This window comes from Beta vulgaris, chromosome 6, assembly GCF_026745355.1.
Source record: "Beta vulgaris subsp. vulgaris cultivar EL10 chromosome 6, EL10.2, whole genome shotgun sequence".
NCBI lineage: Eukaryota > Viridiplantae > Streptophyta > Magnoliopsida > Caryophyllales > Amaranthaceae > Beta > Beta vulgaris.
In genome coordinates, this window is record NC_079207.1 from 71,400,779 (window position 1) to 71,421,001 (window position 20,223).

At 34.6% G+C, this 20,223-nt stretch overlaps 1 protein-coding gene across 2 annotated transcripts; it reads right to left on the reverse strand.

Moving 5' to 3' along the window:
- Window positions 1–11,994: 11,994 nt before the first annotated feature.
- LOC104897966 (single-stranded DNA-binding protein WHY1, chloroplastic) lies at window positions 11,995–18,025 on the reverse strand. Of its 2 annotated transcripts, XM_048646590.2 has the most exons (8): window positions 17,644–18,025; window positions 17,151–17,245; window positions 16,961–17,053; window positions 16,474–16,568; window positions 13,497–13,570; window positions 12,767–12,838; window positions 12,512–12,600; window positions 11,995–12,364 (listed from the first exon to the last, which is right to left on the reverse strand). In XM_048646590.2, the coding sequence occupies exons 1-8, from the start codon at window positions 17,918–17,920 to the stop codon at window positions 12,248–12,250; spliced, it is 912 nt and encodes a 303-aa protein (XP_048502547.1). In that variant the 5' UTR covers window positions 17,921–18,025; the 3' UTR covers window positions 11,995–12,247. The 2 variants fall into 2 exon arrangements, with proteins under 2 accessions (XP_048502547.1, XP_010683246.1); XM_010684944.4 differs by lacking the exon at window positions 12,767–12,838 and having other exon boundaries at window positions 17,644–18,021.
- Between the last annotated feature and the right edge of the window lie 2,198 nt (window positions 18,026–20,223).

The window sequence follows — 20,223 nt, forward strand, 5'->3', positions numbered from 1 at the left end:
GTTTAAGAGGTAAATCATCCAGGCAAGTACCATGGCTTGGTTTACAAGGTGTGGAAAGAGAAGAACAAAGCTCTATGGATTAAGGATATACAGTACATTGTTAGGAAACTGATAAGTCATATTTATATATAGTTTTTAAGTTCATTTAGGTTGCATTTTAGAGCATTTAGTGTCATAATTAGGTTCATTATTGCATTATATTCTTAAGTTATGATTTTCTACTCCTATCCGGTATGTTTTCTTATTTTTGATGAATTTCAGGCATTGATAACGTATTTGGAGTATGATTAACTAAACTTGAGTATTAGGAGCACTTGGAAAGAAGTAACAATGCATAAGGATCGTATGGATATGTCATAGTACGATTTGAGCAAAAACGAAGCGGAAAATATTAGAAGAAATGTAAAAAGAGTCACGTCTACTCTTTGATCATAACTTTTGATGTGCTCCTTAAAATCGAGTATTTCCAGCATATTTGGAAACTAGACTTGAAGAGCTTTCCAACGATAGGTGGCATGCCCCGAGGAGACTTCTAGTCAAGGAGTTATGTCTTACGGAAGATTCACTTTTTGCTGGAATCTGCCACGCGTACGCGCGGATCACTAATCCGCCTATTAATGATTTATTTAAGACTTTCCTTATCTTGTAAATTACTTTCCTAGTCATATTAGGTTTAAAGATATTATTTAGATTAGTTTTCATTCTTTTTCTCTCTCCTCTCCCTCTTTCACGTTATTTTCATCTTCTTGGTTTTAGTTTTCTCTCATCTCTTTTTCTCTCTAGTTTTTAGTTGTAAACCCTAGATTTTATTCTTCTTCATTAATTCATTTCTTTTATTTCTTTCCTTGATTTTCTTTGATTATGCTTTCTCTTGTGATTTATATTTCTTATTTTTTCATGTAGAGTAGTTTTTATTTCTAGGGTTTGGGAATCCATGTTTATATGATATGATATTGATTGATATATTTATTCGTGGTTTGATTATTATTGATTTCTCTAATTGATTAGTGTTTATTGTATTTCTTTCAATCTGATCAATTGTTTGATTAAATATTGTTAATATTGAGTCATAGATCGAGAGATAGTACTCTTTAGAGGCTTACCTACAATTAGCAAATCTGATTATATTGAGCGACCATACTAGCATATGTTGATTTGAGAGCGTTAATGCCTGATCAAGGATTAACTTGTGCTCTAGATATCTGATTAATTGAACTGTGATGATATTTTGATAGTTTATAAGTATAAACATGGTGAACCATTGCCCTAGATCCTTTTTAGTTTGATTTCCCTAGTTTAATTAGTTTAGACTTTAATTCAGATATTTGTGATCTTGTTTAGTTTCTCTATACCTTAGAAACTAGATTAAAACGACCATCACTCTGTGGATTCGACCCTACTTACCCTACTACATTGTTAGAAGGTTTTGCAGGAATTATTTTTGACGGGTGTACGACAACCTATCAGAAACGTAATGATTCTAGGTTACCTAAGAAAATGAAGGATGTAGATATGGTCTGGTGGCAGGCACGTCCCTGAGCGAGGGCAAGAGGGGCGGCCGCCCAGGGCCCAGGGATCACAACACTTGAAAACTTAATATGATGATTTAATCAAGTGAACAATGGCATGAAAATATGCCCATCTATAAATTGTATCATAAATTTAGTTACCATTTAGTTCCATGAAACAAACAAACATGAATTAACAAGTTATAACCAGAAATTCGAATCATAAAAATATGAAATAACCAAGTATCTGAGATAAAGAAAAAATAGGTTGAATTCATGAAACAAACAATAACAACTGCATAAAAACAAACAATGGCCTGAATAATCACATGAAGAAGATATAAAAATCGTAATTTGACACCAAAATTCGCAACAATAACAAAAATCGTCTGGTCAAGTAGATTAATCTAAGGAACAAAAGAAGAACCTGGAACGAGCTTCTGCAATTCGAGCACGAGGTAGAGGAGAGAGAATACAAAATTTCAGATTCAAATTATTGGCATGTGGTGAGTGATAAATGTATGGACTATGGAGTATTTGATTGACCTAGTGTAAATGAAATTTCGTGTATGTGGGACGTTTCTTTTACATGTTTAGTTCACCTGAAATTTTCTGATCTGAACTTATTTTTTCTGATCTGATCTAAATTTATTTTTTCTGATCTAATTTAATTTACAAGATCTTATCTTTTATAAAATATATTATTACTACTATATTATTACTTGGGAATTTAGTAATATGCAATACATTATGAGATCTTATTTATAGTATTACTATTATTATAATTTTATTTTTATCACAACTTTTATTTAACTTTTATTAATAATAATAATTATTATTATTATTATCATTGTTATAATAACAACAATAATAATTATAATCATACTAATAATTATTATTACTAAAAATAATTCTATAACCCAAGTCATTAATTTATAAGAGCACTTTTAAAATTATCGTCACTCATCTCTCTATACTACAATTGAAAGATGTTTTGGGGACCCTTAAAAAGAGATGGAAAATATTATCAAACATGTCGAACATGGATGTCCCATATCAATTGGCTATTATGGTTTCTTCATTCACATTCCAAAATTTCATCCGATTGTATGAGTTGGATATACCGATTTCAATGATATGTTGACCAAGTAGAGCAGATTGTGATATGTTTGATGACTTGCACAAGAAATAAATGGATATGGTGCAACTTCAAATAGCTAGAGAGATTTGGAATTCGGTAGGAAGAGATATACCAGATCTAAATTTATAATTTGTATCTCGCACTTAGCTTATTTTGAAATGTAATCCAAACTTAGTAGTTTCGTTATCATGGAGCTATCATATTTTATATATTTCTTATTTTTGCGCCAATCTTATGTTCTTAACATGTGGCTTTTAATTTTCTATTATTTAATAAAAACAAAATTACTTAAAATAATGATAACAATGACATTTATAATGATAACAACGAGATTAATAACAATTACTAATATTAATAGTTAATAAGTACAACAACAATAATAATAATCCTTTTGAACAAATGTACTAGTAAATAATAGTAATAATAGTAATAATGAGTTTTTAAATATAAGCATGATCTGATCTGAACTTCTCAAATCTGAACTTATTTTTTCTAATCTGATCTGAACTTATTTTTTCTGATCTGATCTGAAATAAGCAAAAAAAAGGTGAACTGAAATAGCCAAAGTATTAGCAATAACAATATTGTGCGACATAGAAAGAAAGAGAAACTATTATTTTATATCAAAGTGGAATAAATGTGTAATGGAAAGTTACTGATCCACTCTAAAAATCGAAACATAAGCAATGAATAAATTAATAATCGACGTCCCAAAAAGAAATACGGGTAAACTAATAAAGGCTGGAGGTAGTACAACGCAACTGAAGTCAGTCAGGACCTCCTCTAGATTATTCCTTTAGTTAATATATGAATATCTAATTTTATATACCATAATTCCATCTTCCTTCCTATCTCCTTATCAATTATGAGAATTATATTTTTAATTGATTACTATATACACTAGTTTTGTTATGCTAAATAGCTAAAGTGCATAGGTTAGAATAAAATTAATAGATCGTATGATCAATAAAAATTTGGATTAAACTAAGGATCATTTGTCTCTGCATTAATAATACTTCCTCCGTTTCTTTTTACTCGCTACACTTTCCATTATGGGAAGTGTCACATTACTTGCTACACTTCTTTTTAGGGCAATAAATCTCTCTATCTCTCTCCTCCCACATGGGTCCCTTTTCTTTTTACTCTCTACCTCTCTCTTCTCCAAAAATTGCTTAGGAGTCCGTGAAATGAGAAGTGTAGCGAGTAAAAAGAAATGGAGGAAGTACAATAAAATATTGGATCATCACCTAATAAAATTGATCATTATTTAAAATTAAATTTAACTATGTTACATAATACGAATATTGATGAATTTTAGGTGTATAAGGCTACATGACCAGGAGGACATTCCGTCACAATGGATCCCTCTGGCGGCACTATCAACCGATATCCCGAGGGCATATGATATAAATCCCGAGCAACTCTCGGGTACGCAAGATCAAGGGCGCGCGTCCCGACGCCATGGTCCATCTATCTCTACGCTGAGAGGACTAGCAGTAGCATCCTCAGGCAGCCACAGAGCATCTGACCCCGGGCCGGCAACAGCCTCTTCTGGCTAGCTTGACCGGGAACTTTCCCCAGTTATAGGTGCCATCAAAGGCGTAGAAATGAAACACCGTATCTGATGGTAAACGGCCTCAGTAGCATCTTCACGAACCATGACAGTAGAAATCGAATCATTATCGTCACCTAAATCAATAATAGGAGGGTTAGGAGCCGCAAACCCCTGCAATCGGTCGTAAAAATCGACCGACACCCTAACCCCGACATCCGCCAAGCTATCTAACCAGGCATGCTCTTTAGCTAAGAGGGGCTACATCAAGTCCGGGAAGGACATCGGCTGGTGGATGCCTAAGAGAGCGTCTAGCAAGAATTTGGTTCCTAAGCTCCGATCCTTAAGCGTTTGTTTGTCACCGGTTTGACTAGTGGACAGATATCTCATAGTCAAGTTATGCTCCTCAGGGGTGGAAGGGTCGTTAAGAAATTTTGACCTCAATTCTTTTTCTTTCTCGACCGTAAGTTGTCCGCTAACAACCTAGTACTCCCGACAGGACTTGAACCGGAAGCGGGTTCGCTATCGGCCAAAGGGGAAGCAGGATCGTTATCAGCCAAAGGGGAAGAAAGATCACTCTCAGTCATAAACACCTCACTAAGGGAATTTTGGCTATCAGATATGTCCGACATGATGAAACGCGAAAGAAACTTAAGGAAACGAGGAAATAAATTAAGGGAATACCTGGAAAAGAAGGATCGCCGGAAAAAAAAAAGAGAAGGCAAAGAGCAAAAATCGCCGGAAAAAATGAACAAAGTCCTCAAACAGTGGAATCTCACCAAAAGATCGCAGCTTGAAACAAGAAAATCACCGGAAAATTCCAAAAGAGCGCCGGAAAAACATGAAACCTCAAGAGCAGAAAAACCCAGAAAATGTTCGTCGAGAAATAGCAAAATTTTCAGTACTCTAGAACCAAAAAGTAAAAACTCTAAGATTGAGAAACTTTTCGAAGTGAGTTGAGCACAGGAAGGGTGATTTCTAATCAAGCAATGCAAGTTTTGCTATGGAGGAGTTTGTCAGAAAACTGAAGAAGGAGAGAAAGAGTTTTGAGCGTAGGATGAAAAATTCAGAAAAGACAACTGGTTTATATGCACAGATAAACGGCTGAGATTAAAAAACTCTCCAACTCCTCTCCAGATTCCTGCCAAGTGTCATGACGAAATGAAACCCTAATAAAATATTGGGTGGGATTTTCGGAAAGGTAATCATTAACTTTTCAAAATGCTTCAACTCCCTACAGCGACACGTGGCATCCAACAGATTAATCTCATCGAAAAAATCAGACACGGCAAAAGTAGCTCGCGTCCACTAACAACATCCTTAGCGGTCAAGACCCCAAATGATGCTGGGGGGGCTAGTTGTATGGGTATAGCCCAAGTACGTTAGCGGACCAACATGGCGAGTCCGTGAACATTAATGAGGCCGCGAGCACAGCGTCGTCCACAGCTCTAATAAGTCAGTTCACCAGTGGGGTCAGACAACGTTGGCGGTCGCCTTATAAGACTAGAGATGGCAATATCCAGTGGATATCCAGTAATCCGCTCCACCCTGTTTAAATAAAAGGGTGAAAACCCGAAATAAACGGGTGAAGAGCGGGTGACGGATGAACTGGGTGACGGATTCGGGTAGGATGCGGGTGACAATTTCTCACCCACCACCCGATCCACCACCCTATTAATCACCCGACCCATTATCCATCCGTTTATTTTTTATTATAATAAATTTTAAATTAAAATACTAAATATAAAAACAAAAAACCCTAAACCTAAACCTCTGTCATCTGTTTCTCTCATTCTTTCCCACAATACCCAACATAAATAAAAATCCGTAGAAGAAAATCTACAATCTCAAAAAACCCATTAAAACCCACAAAATGTCTTCAATCAGAGTCAACTGGGTTACATTGAAAGATCAGTAATATGAATTCGAAATTGCAAAATAAGAGTGAAATAGAAAGAAGAGAGAGATAATACCATCATACCATGAGAGTAGAGCACACGAAGGAAGCTTCTATAGCAAACGGTGATCGAAAAGTAAGAATCTAACTAAAATCTTAGATTTTTTGGAAGCAAATAATTTTAGATAGTTCTACAAAATTCTTGTTCTTCTGTTGGAAAGACAGCCTATTGTGATGGAGATATAAAAACGAAATAAATACGCCAATTGTGAAACTATGAGCTTTGACTCTGGAACCTGGAACTCTGGAAGTGATTGGGGGGATTTTTGTTCATATTTAATCAGCTTCTATTGAAGTATTGTTGTCGTTTTGTCGAGATTTCACCCGTTAATCACCCGATCCATCCGTTTAACCCGATTACAAATGGATGGATGGATTCGGGTGGAGATGGATGCGGGTGATGGATGGATCGGGTGGAGTGGGTGGATGCGGGTGACGCTCCACCCGCCCCAAACCCGATCCATTTACATCTCTAAATAAGACAAAGGTATGGGAATCTTCTGACCTGTCATGTGCATCATAGCCATACACGTGTTAAAGGATTACACCCCCTGTCAGAGGAATAATACTTCTATAAATACTCCCAATAGTACTATTTTGCGGGTACATTCTCTCTCATACTAAAAATAGCTTATCTCTCTCTAAATCCTAGTTGGACAAACACTGACTTGAGCGTTGGAGGGGGTTTCCTCGCATCCCCCCGCGAGCAGCTCACGTTTGCTTACTGTGCAGCTATTCACCAAAGGACATTCCCCAGATCTTTGGCGGGCTTCTCTCAAGGCCGTCAACCGTTTGATAATCGAAACAATATAATTATTTATTTAGAGTTAAAATTGAAGATATTAATAGTAAAAGATTTGTACAAACTCTAAAAGCAAACGTAACAAATAATTTTAAATTGATGAAGTAACTTCAATGTATTTAGAGTTAAAATTAATATATTTAATTAATTTCAACTTGAGGCAAATATTATTTATTATTGTTTGAGGATTGATTAAGTAACAAATAATTATATTGCTGACTGAAACACAAACTATATATTTTACCCCCAAAGTGCATGGGCAGACAAAACTACCTCCCGAAATGTTATCTAACAGTTCCTAGAGGTCAGAGCTAAGCTAGCACCCTTTATATGAAAGTGGAACGAACTTTTCTTATATTATTACTTGCAACGCATATAAAATTCATATAAGACAGGATATGTATGTTACAGACAATAGAAGGAAGACATATTGGGAGAAAAAAAAATGTATAGTTGACAATGTAGCAGATATTGCTGAGATCAGACATTTTGAAAGGTAGATTTCATGTGCTTTTGATGTGCTTCATTGACCTTAAGGGTAATAATTTAAGACTTGTATGTATGAAATCGAAAATGTGCTGCTACTATGACCATGCATCGATAATTGCATTCTGCATGAGATATCAACACCATATCAAGTACGTACAAGGAAGCTGCTAACCTGGATAAGGGATTAAGCATTAAGTTTACAATCAAGTTTAGTTTACCTTAAAGGGTGTTTTGTATGTGAAGAATTGAAGATTAATGGTGCAATTTGGGGTAGTAATCTAACCATATAAAAAATATGTCGTGTTATTTGTCGTTCAATTACCTACTTTCTTTCTTCTTATTTGATTTAATCCTTTCTCAACTCATTATATTATCATTACTTGGCGAGTTGGCGGTAATGGACTTCTCTATTTCAATTTGTTTTTTTTCCTTCCCCCTCAAATTACAAAATTCATTTGTCATGGTAATGATTATCATTTCCTTTTCATATCAAGGCTTGAACCAAACACATAATAATATGAGCAGTTGATTTAAAATATAAGGTTAGAATTGTTTAAACTTTTACAATTTACATTTATTTCAAAATTCCATTTTATCCAAAGCCCACTTTATTATTACATCAATTTTTATTATTAGTATTATCTATATCACTTGTTTATTAAATCAACCAAGGATGTCTTGGCCTACTGGTTAAGATTGAGGTGTTGGGATGCCTGTGAATGATAGGTCACAGGTTCAAATCCCCCCTCCCCTTCTTTGTACTTTGTGGCTCATATGGATAAAAAAAAACTTGTTTATTAAATTAGCATAACACATTATAATAAATTAACTAATAATTGGGCCCGGACGTTGCTCCGGGTTGGTACTGTTTTCCGAACTTGATATATATTTTTTTTTTGCATTCCAATTAAAATATATTAAGGAAAACCCAATAACCCTAACATTTTCCTAAGAAAAAATCCCATTTTTTTGGCCTTTTCTTGTACTAGTAACACATTCCATAATCATCTCCACAAACTTCCTAGGAAAACCCAATAACCCTAACATTTCCCTAAGAAAAGTCTAATCCACGGTATCATATACTTTTTTTAAGATCGATCTTCATAAGACAATTGGGGTTAACATTTAGAGAAAATAGTATATAGAGAAAACAGTATATATAAATAGCTCTACCCCTAATTACAAGATCTAATGCACCATTTTTTTATTTTTTTTGGTTGGGTACATAATGAAAATTAGGACACCCTTCTCTCAAGGGAGACTCCTAACGAATCCAGAAGAACTAATTTATTTAACAAAGGTTCCGTAGAAACATCCACGTCTACCGAAGCAGCAGAACTATTGTGACCTTTTTTTGATAGAAAATCTGCTACCCGATTAGCTTCCCGAAAAATATGCTTGATGGTGTAGAATCGAAACTGTCGAGGCAAATTTCGAATGTCATCAATTAGGGTTTGGATAGTCCAGGGGCAATCGTAATGCCCTTGCAACACTCTTATAACTACTGGATTATCTCCTTCAATATATAGATCTTGAATATGCTGCTGAATGACAAGTATCAATCCATTTCTTAATCTTCAGGCTTCAGCAATGGATCTAATGCACCATTAGGCATTAATATGTGCCAGTATTTACGAATCCCCAAATGATTCAGAAAGGCAAGTTTGAAGTATTTAACTAATTAGTCCATTTCATCTAATTTTTCAAGCTTATGCACGCTACATATTATTTAACCCAACTTGTTCACTGTCTTGGCATATTCCTAACTCCTAAGCCTAGTCAAGGTAGCCGTTGGTAAATTTATTCTGAACACTTTTATCACTCAATTTTGGAGGCTAGTACTCTTTTATCACTCAATTTTGGAGGCTAGTAACATTACATTACATTATAATATACCTATATAAGGTGACTAGTGATTACATAAGACATGCGTTGCATAAAGATAATGTTGAAGGTCTATATATATATTATCTCTAGTCATCAAGGTGATCAAGTAAACAATATGATGTTGATTTCTGAATATTTTGAGGCAAAACTTAAACCTAATGGTGACAAAACCATATCTAACTTTCAACGGAAATCATTTTAATTTAAGTTCAACTTCTTGCCCTCATTACCAAATAAGTGTTGGCCCAATGGTGATGGAACTGTCTTTAATAGGACGAACCTGTATTCGGATCCCCGCAATATATACTTTTGGGAGAGGAATGAAACCTAACCACCCCGAACGTGACCTCGATCCGGATGTAGCCCGAAGGGTGAACCGAGTGCAAACACCAAAAACTTCTTTCCCCCATTTAGATTGCTTGAAAAATTAAATTTGAGACTCGTTCTGATCAGTATATATATTCAAGTTTATGTGTGTGCATATGACGTCAATGTACATTTATGTATACTTTTTTTTAGTAAACTAATTTTAATTCTTTGCTTGTATGTAAAAGCAAAGCTAGTATATATCCTAAGTTTAATTCATGTCGTAGAATTATTAAGACTCTCTCTATTTTTAATTAAATTATCGGTGGCTTAAGGTTATACACAAACTTCTTTTAGTTACTCAATTAAAAATCAAAATTGACTAACAATAGTTTATCAATATTTTGATGTGACAAGTAATATGATAATGGAGATTTCTAATGATAACATGATGTAGAGTAAAATAGATTATCTAAGTGGTCAAAGTATTTATGCGATCATCTACTCAAATATATACTACTCTATAAGAGATTTTTCTCTAGGTATAGTTAAACTAGCTATTGCATAAGATGTATACATTTTCAATCAAGTCAAACATGTGTTGTCATTGAACAAACCGATGGCTATATTCATGACAAGAAAATTTGATGGTACATATTTGTACTTCATGCTTGCAAAAGTTCCATATAAATGTTGTGTGTTTATGAAATATTATTAATTTTTTGACAAATGATATATGTAGGCTATTTCTTTTTTCTTTTTACCTTTGAATATAAACAAATTTAATTAAGTTGAGTTGAGGGAATTCCTATCACTCAAAGTACAAACGCTTAGGTGAACCCAATAATATTATATCAGTCCTTGACTGACTTTATATGAGTTAAACTTATTTGGTGTTATTATTCCTTAAACTTAGCTTGATTGATCATTCTTAATAAATTTTTTGAATGTGAAAAAGAAATACACATTAAGACTCTTTAACAAACTTAACACCCTCCTAATGTACAATGACAGTTCTTCCATATATTGACAAATGTAATATGCTCTCTTTGCGTTCTCTTTATCTAAAGTTTATTGATTTGAACTTTTTTAAAACTTATTACGCCTAGTTAAACCTATACAGTCTTGAAACTACATATATAATGTTTAAACCTGATTAGACTTAATTAACTGTGAAACTTATTTTCGGAAGAGAATTCACCCTTAATAAGTAAGGCGATTCACCTAATTGAATTTGATCCATTACTTGGCTCAACCCTTCAAAGTGGAGAAAAGAAAAAGGATATGGGAATCTTCATCCTCAAAGAAGCACAACTAATATTGGAGTTTGTTCTCGTACGTGACTATAATGTCATAAAACCAAACCTTTATCACTTCACCATCAAGTAATAGTGGAGATATTCCTATACACTAGATCTAATAAAACCAAACCCACAACCTCTCATAAACCACCACCAAACTCCCAATAACCACTCCGATCCCCCAAAATACATCACCACCCGCCAAAATATCGAATATGTCAGGGAATCATCCCACAGCACCACCTAAAAAGTCGTTCATAGCCCTAAACCAACCCTAGTTACCAAAAACCACCAAACACCCCCCCTGAAAACCGCCCACCCACTCCCAAAAACAACTCAAAAGAACCAGAAATTACCCCCACCTTTCGGGATCTCGAAATTCCTTTGATTACGAACAATGGCAGTGAGGGGGGTGACAGGTGGGGAGAGGGCGGTGGCTGGGTGGAAGGAAGAAGAGAAGGGAAAGGGGAGGAATTCAGGTGGAAGAATAAAACTCATCCAAACATCTTTCTTTTAAGATTTTGCTTTCCTTTCCTCTTCTAACCCTTTCTTAATTCTATTCCCTTTTGGAGACAAAGACCCCTAATTGAGCGAAATGAGTATTACTTATACTTAAATCTTAGGGGTTGTTTCATTCAAGATATGGAATGAAAAGGAAATGAAAACAAATAGAGGAGAATGGTAACGTAATTAGTTACCTTTATCGAGTGTTTGGTACAAACCAAGGAATAATGAAAATTAATGGTTAGCATATGTCCATTACCAACAAGTAATAAATTGCGTTGCTTGAAGGGGAGAGATAGTTATCAAATTGGAGGGATCTATTACCATCAAGTAATAGTAATAAAAAGATGAGAGTTGAACCAAACAAGGAAAAAAAGAATCGATAGTTGATTTCGTTTCTTGAAGTCCATAAATAATGAACCAAATATGCTCTTAATGTTGATTTCTACATTTTTCTTTCACAATCTTGGAGGATGCTATAATCTTGATGCAGCAACTCTTAATTAGGCCCCGTCGAAAAAAAAAAAGAACTTTTAAACATTAGGTGTATGAAGAACAAAATACTACTATTAGTCTGTCATCTTCCACCATTCTTAATCGTAAACATTGAGTATTTGAGACCTCCCCCACAAAACTTCCTAATCTTCAACGAGATTAAGAAACAGGATTACAAACACATCAATTAATGTAAATAAAACAAACCATGAGACCTGCAACATTACTACAAATCTTTCTGATAACACAAAAAATCATTTAAAACTACATCACCGAAGCTAAGTTCCATTCTTTCATATGGCAAACTATCTACTCCATTCATGATCTACCGTTCTTGTGTTCGAGCTGTTGGCACGATTACTGTCCTCTGGTTTTATGGAATCAGCAAAGGCATACCAACCTATAAGGTATGGCAAAATGAACTGCACATTTAAGAAGAATCGGGTTAACGATAGAGCTAAGATATTCATCAGTGGATAAAAACATCTTATTAAAAAAACATCTCAAATCTGAATAAGAGTTAAGCTAAACCAGCAGGAAATCTAGTTAGATAGAGAGATTTATCTTACGTTGAATGCTGACAGAAGAACTGCAAACTCTGCTTTAGAGATGGGTATATAGACGTTCTCGTCCAAGTTCAGAAGCTTGTTTTGAACACCTAAGTGATGTCAGAGCAGAATTAGGACGGATATCAAGATATCAAGATACAAGATACAAGAAAATCTTTGTCATGACGCCTTCCAGACTTCAACTATTATCAGGAAACAGAGTGATGATTGCTTTAACAAACATATCTAATCTGCATTTATGACAAGAGGGCTAACCTTGATCTGTAATTCTCGACAGGTGAAAATGATACTTCAGAAGCAAACATGGACATTCAAAATTCATGGAAACTACAAGCAAACAATGAAGGACATCGTACTTATAGGGAGCCATAGCAACTGAGGTGTTAATCACAGCCAAAGCACTAAAATATATCTTCAATATGGAAGTTTGACGAGTATCTGAAGCCTGAATAAATGGGAGGTGTTGTGAAAGGACAATCACACTAGTAAAGTTTCTTATTTACATCATACTTCTCATCATAGCTTATTGTTTTTTCTTTTTAAACATATTAATGTGAAAGTTGCAGTATAGTATTCCATGCTAGTGCCGTCATTAACTCCGAGCTTCTTAAAGGGAACTACAATCTTGATTCTTGAAACAATCATGTAGGAGGGCTTGCATCTTTTCCCCTTGTGAGATCACCAAATATTTTCAACCTCTTCCAAGATGGTCCTTCTAAGTTCTAACCACAAAACTACACTAATATGGTGCTAGCAGTTTAACATTAGACCATGAACCTAAGACATACTACACAAAAAGATGCCTGTGTCACAAAGCAAAACTACTCTAAATAATTCTTTGCTCTTTCTATTAGCAGGCCATCCAGAAAAATCATACTACTATCAAAAAGAGATCAAAGGGATTCATGAAACAGAGCGATAGATCACAACAAAAGATAGTATTCATCGATTAGTAATTACAAAGGGTTCAGGAGAAAGAAGTTACTTAGGTTAAAGAAGTAGCCAGAGCCATCTGGAAGGGGTTCTACTTTCAATACCTTCCTTACTTTTCCTTCATCGCTGCATTCAAGAAAGAAGAGAACATGTTACGTACATCCTGTATTATACATTTTACATAAACTAGCGGAATAAGAAATCTTCACAATTAGATAGGTGGCTGTTAGCATTTGCAGAAAAAATTGCACATCAACACAATAACTTGTCACTAACACCACCCCCAATGCCCGGGGAAAAAATTGAAAAGAAAACCTAGAATTTCCATCCAAGCGAGTTGGAGAGTACATATAAAGCTGGAAGCAGATGACACAGTACATAGCTTCTTAAGGAGATAGTCAGGACTCAGTACATCGAAACAGCATCACGTATATAGGGTTTCAGGCAATTCTGATTTCAGCATACAAGCTTCATAGGGCAACAATTATCCAGCAAACAGGCAAAGGAGGAAACGATTAGGAAGTAAAGAGATTAAAAGACCGGAGATGTTTCAGATGTAACTATATTCCTCTTTCCTTTTCCACAATAGTTGTTACCTTTTCTCCTTTGACAGTACCAAATGCCCACCCGTACAGCAGAAGGCAAGGCCCAAACAGCATACACTAGTCACCACAAGGACCAAAACAGTCCACCCAAATTTGATTTTAAGACTCCACTAGAAGTAATTAAACCTTCACCACCGTGTATGGAAGCAGTAGGTATAAACTAAATTTCATCATAGTTATAAGAACTGCTTTACCAAAAGAATAAAACATACATAGAGAAATAATGTAAAGAATAAAAAAAAAAATTAAGGAACAATTAACATAAATAATCCTAACTTCCACTGATTTTTTCAAGACAATCTTGATTATCTATTATTCAAGAAAAATCCCAAGTTTATAGGGACCTTCTCAAAATAATCTAAAGTGTTATTTCTCTCGTCTTTGTTGAGTCATTTGGGGTCTATCATACATAGGAAAAAAACACTTCAGCTTATTTTGACAAGGTCCCCTTGATGACTGGGATTATTCCTAAGTAATCAAAACTTAGAGTTGTTTAGAGAAGATCAGTAAAAATTGAATTTTTTTATGCTCGTATTGCCTAAAATGAAACCAATGTTGTGGCTGGTGAAAGTTTAGATATATCTGGTTTTCATGCAAAATATGCTTGATGTCACCTTGATGACTGGGATTATTCCTAAGTAATCAAAACTTAGGGTTGTTAAGAGAAGATCAGTAAAAATTGAGATTTTTTATGCTCATATTGCCTAAAATGAAACCAATGTTGTGGCTGGTGAAAGTTTAGATATATCTGGTTTTCATGCAAAATATGCTTGATGTCACCACTAACAAACAGACATATGAGCAATGCAAAATAAGCAAAGGGGAAAATACAGCTTGATGAAGCTCAGATGCAAGAACATTCTAAGCATTTAAAAACATCATAGAAGCAGGCAATACCACCACAAACACCTATAAAGCTCGTATTTTGAAATTGTGCCTTCAAATTTTATGTTGTTATACTTCCATGTCTTGTATGGCTAACGAAGTTAAATTACATATAATTCAAGCTACTTTAGTTCATTGGTAATTTGCTATAGTTAACCTACAGGAAATCAGGAACCACAAATTATGTGCCTATGTCATTGCAAGGGGAAAAGAATTCAACACTAGCTACGGGAAGTCCTGCTGCCTCGTCACTTGGGCAGCATATATGTACATAAAATCTGGAACCGCAAACTTCAACCACAACAAACAAATTAAGACAGCTTTTAACTTACAGTTAGAGTCTAAAATAATTGTCCTCGAAGCAGTCTTGGAAAAAAAAAATCCAAAACTCATTGATCATTATTGCATTATAAAAGCTTCATAACCAATTACATGATCCTACATGAAGTTTCATAAATTCTGCAGTGCCCTCATAGTCAATACATTATATCATAAAAGTTAAGATCTAGTTTAATTCTTTTCCATGAGGAAGATAACAACAAAAAAAGGTGACTATGCAATTATATTAGCCACCAACATGCAATTGCTATTGACTTTAGACCTCTGAATAGACCCCTACATGATACGGATAATATAAAATTGCAAATAGGTACTTCAGGCCTTATCCTAATAGTTCCTCTGTTTTTTTTAAATTACACCATTTCGCTTTTCACACTATTCATCAACCAAGTTAAACTATCTCACATCATTATATAAGAAAAAACATAGTAAAGTGCAGTCTTGTTAGATTCGTCTCAATGCAAGGATTCCAAATATCAAATTTTTTAAATTTTTATCTATACGCAATTGAGATATTCGCGTTCAAAGAAGCGTCTCGGGAAACGTGAAAAGAAAAATGGTGCAGTTAAAAAAACAGAGGAAGTATTTGCAATGAGGAACGTATGTTTATTAGACCTCATCAAAGCTCTTACTGGCAAAATAGTTGTTCAGAGGTCTAAACTCTAAAGTTAATGAGTAATGCAGACACAGAGTAAATGAGTATTGCAGCTCTTAACTTGAATTAACGAGGATTAAACAATTAAGCATACACAGGACTAGCGATCTCAAGCTAGACTACACTAGTCAGGTTTTCCAGGGATATAGTTAGCATGGTGAGCTGCATCGCATAACTTGTTCTTGAAAAATGAAATTTATCATCAATTACTCAGCTAAGAATTTTTTTTTTCACTGATATGAGAATAGTTGATTGGTTTAGATTTATAGGGTTATTCAGAATTTTGCTATCTTTGCAGAGATATTCAGTTGTTTGAAGTAGCTATTAGGACGTTTCTTCTCCCGGTGGATGTCTCAGATTGGAAGGCAGCAGAAAGACAAATCAAGGAAAGGAGGCACTAAGCTGTAAGCAATTGCCTCCATTAACAGATATCAACAGCCAAAATTTATGTAGAACTAGTTCAGCATATATCTATGAGTAGATATCCATATCTAAACTGATTTTTTTTTCAAGAAGAATCAGCATCATCTATACACTTAAAGTACCTTTTCCCTTTGTTTGGATCATGAAAAAATTCACATGAATCTTTAGCACCAAGGCTCACCAGACTTCCAATTTCAGACACTGAAAGAGAAAACACCTGCAAGTACAGTATAATTTAACATACTTTAGTACTATGACAACTTGCCAAACACATACTTATGTCACATATGCTATATATCAATTATCAACAAGACAATTTCCATTTCTGAAATTGGCCTCTGCACTTCAAACCTCATGCATACCACTAATTATCCATGGGACGAATGCACAAATAATCTCGTCTCCGTATTGGATATGAGTCTATGACTACTATATTATTACAACTCAAGCATATGAAACTTGGTCCTCCTTAATTCTCCACATCATATCACTTATAATCCTGCTATAGGCAAAGTTTTGCCACAACATACATTATCAATATAGAATAGGAGTTACGAAACATCTATTTACATGTGGAATGCAGTCACTACATGATCCTTACAGTCTAACCTGCTTTCTGCTCCAATCATATTGACGAACACCAGCAGCGGGAGCAAACTGAAGCAAAATGTAACCTTCCCTTGAAATTTTAAATGCACCTGACTATAACAAAAACACTTGAGTTTCACATAATCTAATGTCAATAGAAAGAACAAACATTATAACAACGAAAAGAGCCAAAAATCGATGCATAACATACATCTAACGGCACAAACTCCGGAGCTTTCGGTTCCACAGTAAGAGCAGCTTTCCCTTTATATATGGAATGGCCAACAAAAACCCTAGGCATACCACCTACAATTCAAATTCACCAATATATAAAATTACAAGCACAAATACCATATTTTGGTTATCAATAAATCTATAAGAGTATACAGAATTAGCATTATAGAGCAGCACTACAATAATCATGATAAACTCCAAAAAAAAACAATGACAACAAAATTACAGCAAGACTTCAGATAATAACTCAACAACCTAAATTCCAACACAAATTTCCTCTCAAAACTAGTAAGCATTCAGTTAGTTGAAGCAAACATGCAATTATACAACACAAACAAAGCAAATAATTTTCCAACTTATGATAATAATAATACCCATTTCAAATTACAAGCAAACTTACTACACTTCCATTGTGTAAACCAAAAACACAGCTTTAAAACACAAAAAATTAACCCAAGAAGCAAAATTACCTGGAGAAGAAGTTGGAGGATTTGGTGAGTAAGAAGGAGAAAATCTAGGAGTAGATTGTTCAAAATATTCTGAGGATTGGCGACATTTTACAGAAAACAAGAGCTTGGAAGAAGATATATGAGATACCCAGTTTTTGGTAAGCTTAAAATGGTTAGTACTAGTGATGAAGGAATTACGGGAGGAGAGAGAATGGTAGGGGAGAGAAGTTGGTCCATGGCTTGGGAGTTGGGTTTTGATGGAGAAGTTGGAAGGAGAAGATAGGAGTTGCTGCACCATTTTTTTTGTTTTTGCTTTTGGCTTTCCCTCGTCTTTCTTCAATCTACTACTCCAGGACTTAATTACTCCAAACAATTCAAGGAGTTTGTCCTAAACTATAGGAGTACTCTGAATTAGTGGCATCAAAGCGACAAAGAGGCTTACTAGAGGGGTTGGGTTGACCCAACTTGAGTCGGAATGATTAGTGTGAGAGTGGGAAGGGGGTCAGGTGTGAGTGAGTTTTGTGTGGCCTTATGTTGGGTCCAATTTAGTGAGGGTCGGGTGGGAGTTGGGTTGGATGAACTTGGGTCGGAATGGAATAGAGTGTTGGTCGGATCAAATCGGTTTTCGGTGGACTTGAGTCGGAACAAATCGACTATCACAAGGACTTGTATTGGCTCAAATCGGCTTCAGATGAACTTGGGTCGGCTCAAGCTACTTTCAAAAAAATTTGGGTCTGCTCAAGCCGACAATGGTTGGGTCACTTTAAGTTGGCTTTAAGAATGACTTGGGTCGACTCAAGACAACATCGGATGGAGTTGGGTTGACTCAAGTTGGCTTTTGGAAAGACTTGGGTTGGCTCAAAACGTCTTTGGAATGTAGTTCGATTGGCTCGAGCTGACTTTCAGAAGGACTTGGGTCGTATTTAATCTCGCGTAAGCTTGGGTCACTCTTGTGTTGGGGCATTGCCTCCTTGTCGGTATCATTTAGTTTTAATATCATGTGAAGCGCATGTAGGGTCTGGTCGACTTAATTCAAATATTATGAAAAACAGTTTATATAAATTATCAACATATATCAAGAATTATCGATAAAATCATAAAATACAATTAAAATTATTTATATATATTAAATTACGAAGTTATATAATTAACATGTGATATGTGAACGGTGAATCGTGATATTGATATGTGACTTGTGACATCATTATCCGTTGTGGTATTGTCGATTACTCCATTGACATCGAAACATCAAATATTTGGATCAAGTAATCAACTTCTTGAATTCTTTGTTAGTATGTTAATATGTTATATATATAGCAAGTTGTCAAGTTAGCAACAAGATCATTAGTTGAATAATTGAATTAAAGGATGAGAAATTGAAAATATGTGATTATACATAAGATAATAGATATATATGTTAACAATAGATATTATGAAATATATTAAGAATTAAGAATTATGAAGTATGAACTTATGAAGTTATAAATAGGAAAACAGATATTTATTAACTAATACATTAATAACATATTAACATATTAAATCTATTAAATTGTAGGTTTAGTTGGGTCCGGGTACAACTTGGGTCGGTCTCAAACTGTTTTGATATCCATTTGACGGGTAAAACTGCGCACGATAAAAGTTGTGCCGGATTTTTAACCTTTTGCTTTTCGGCTCAAAATTAAACAAGTTAGGTCTAAATTATATGTGTGTTAACTTATGAATCGACCCACTCACTTTTTGGCACCTCTACCTAGAATAAACAAGATGAACTTGAACCATGGGCAAGGCGATGCACTTGGCATTTGACATGACAAATTATAAGGATATTTCAAGTACTTTGGCGAAATTTGTGGATTTGTTAGGCAAAAGTCTATACCATAGATTTTTTTTTTTTCAAAGTGTCAATTTGTTATTGAACAATGTAATCTTGCTATTATGTAATCTAATATGGTGACTTTTTAGTATGCAAATTAATAGTGGATTTTAAATAAAAAAAAAGTACCTTAATAATGTGTTGAGGAATCTTTTGAATATATTTTTTAGAACTTTCAAGATAAGTAAATAGTATTGTTTGATATGATAAGAAAATGGGTTTCAAGAAGGCATGTTAAAAATTTAAAATATGAAACGTTAAAATGGTGAATGCAATTACACAATCCTATGTAGGAGTTTCCCCTATATTCCTTTTCCACGTGGACGTTATGAGATTAGCCAATTTGTTTATTCTTTTAAATGTTGTCATGTTAGTCGGTTAGTAGTATTAACGTTATCCATTTTGTGACTCAGTGGGATATAAATAACAGTATTAATTTTGAACTTGTTTGTATTTGGATGTATTTCACGACCTTAATGTAACTTGATAAAATATTTACGTACTTTTTCTCTTAAGAAGTAATAGGTAGAAAGGAATATCACCTGATTTATTAATAAGTTCAAAGTCAAAACCCAAAACAGTCCATTATATATTGCACACCATCACAACAAAGAAAGAATAAAACACTTGACTGCTTTAGAATGAGAAAACATAAACGGTTTGTCGGTTCATTAGAACACAACCATATAAATAGTTTGTCGGTTCATTAAAGCACAACCAACGATTGC

Coding starts and splice junctions, on each gene's coding strand:
- LOC104897966 (XM_048646590.2), bottom strand. CDS start 17,920: ATGGTGCAGCAACTCCTATCTTCTCCTTCCAACTTCTCCATCAAAACC. Junction 17,246..17,643: donor TCCTCCAACTTCTTCTCCAG/GTAATTTTGCTT, acceptor TTTGAATTGTAG/GTGGTATGCCTAGGGTTTTT. Junction 12,839..13,496: donor TGGCTACTTCTTTAACCTAA/GTAACTTCTTTC, acceptor GTTTGCTTGTAG/TTTCCATGAATTTTGAATGT.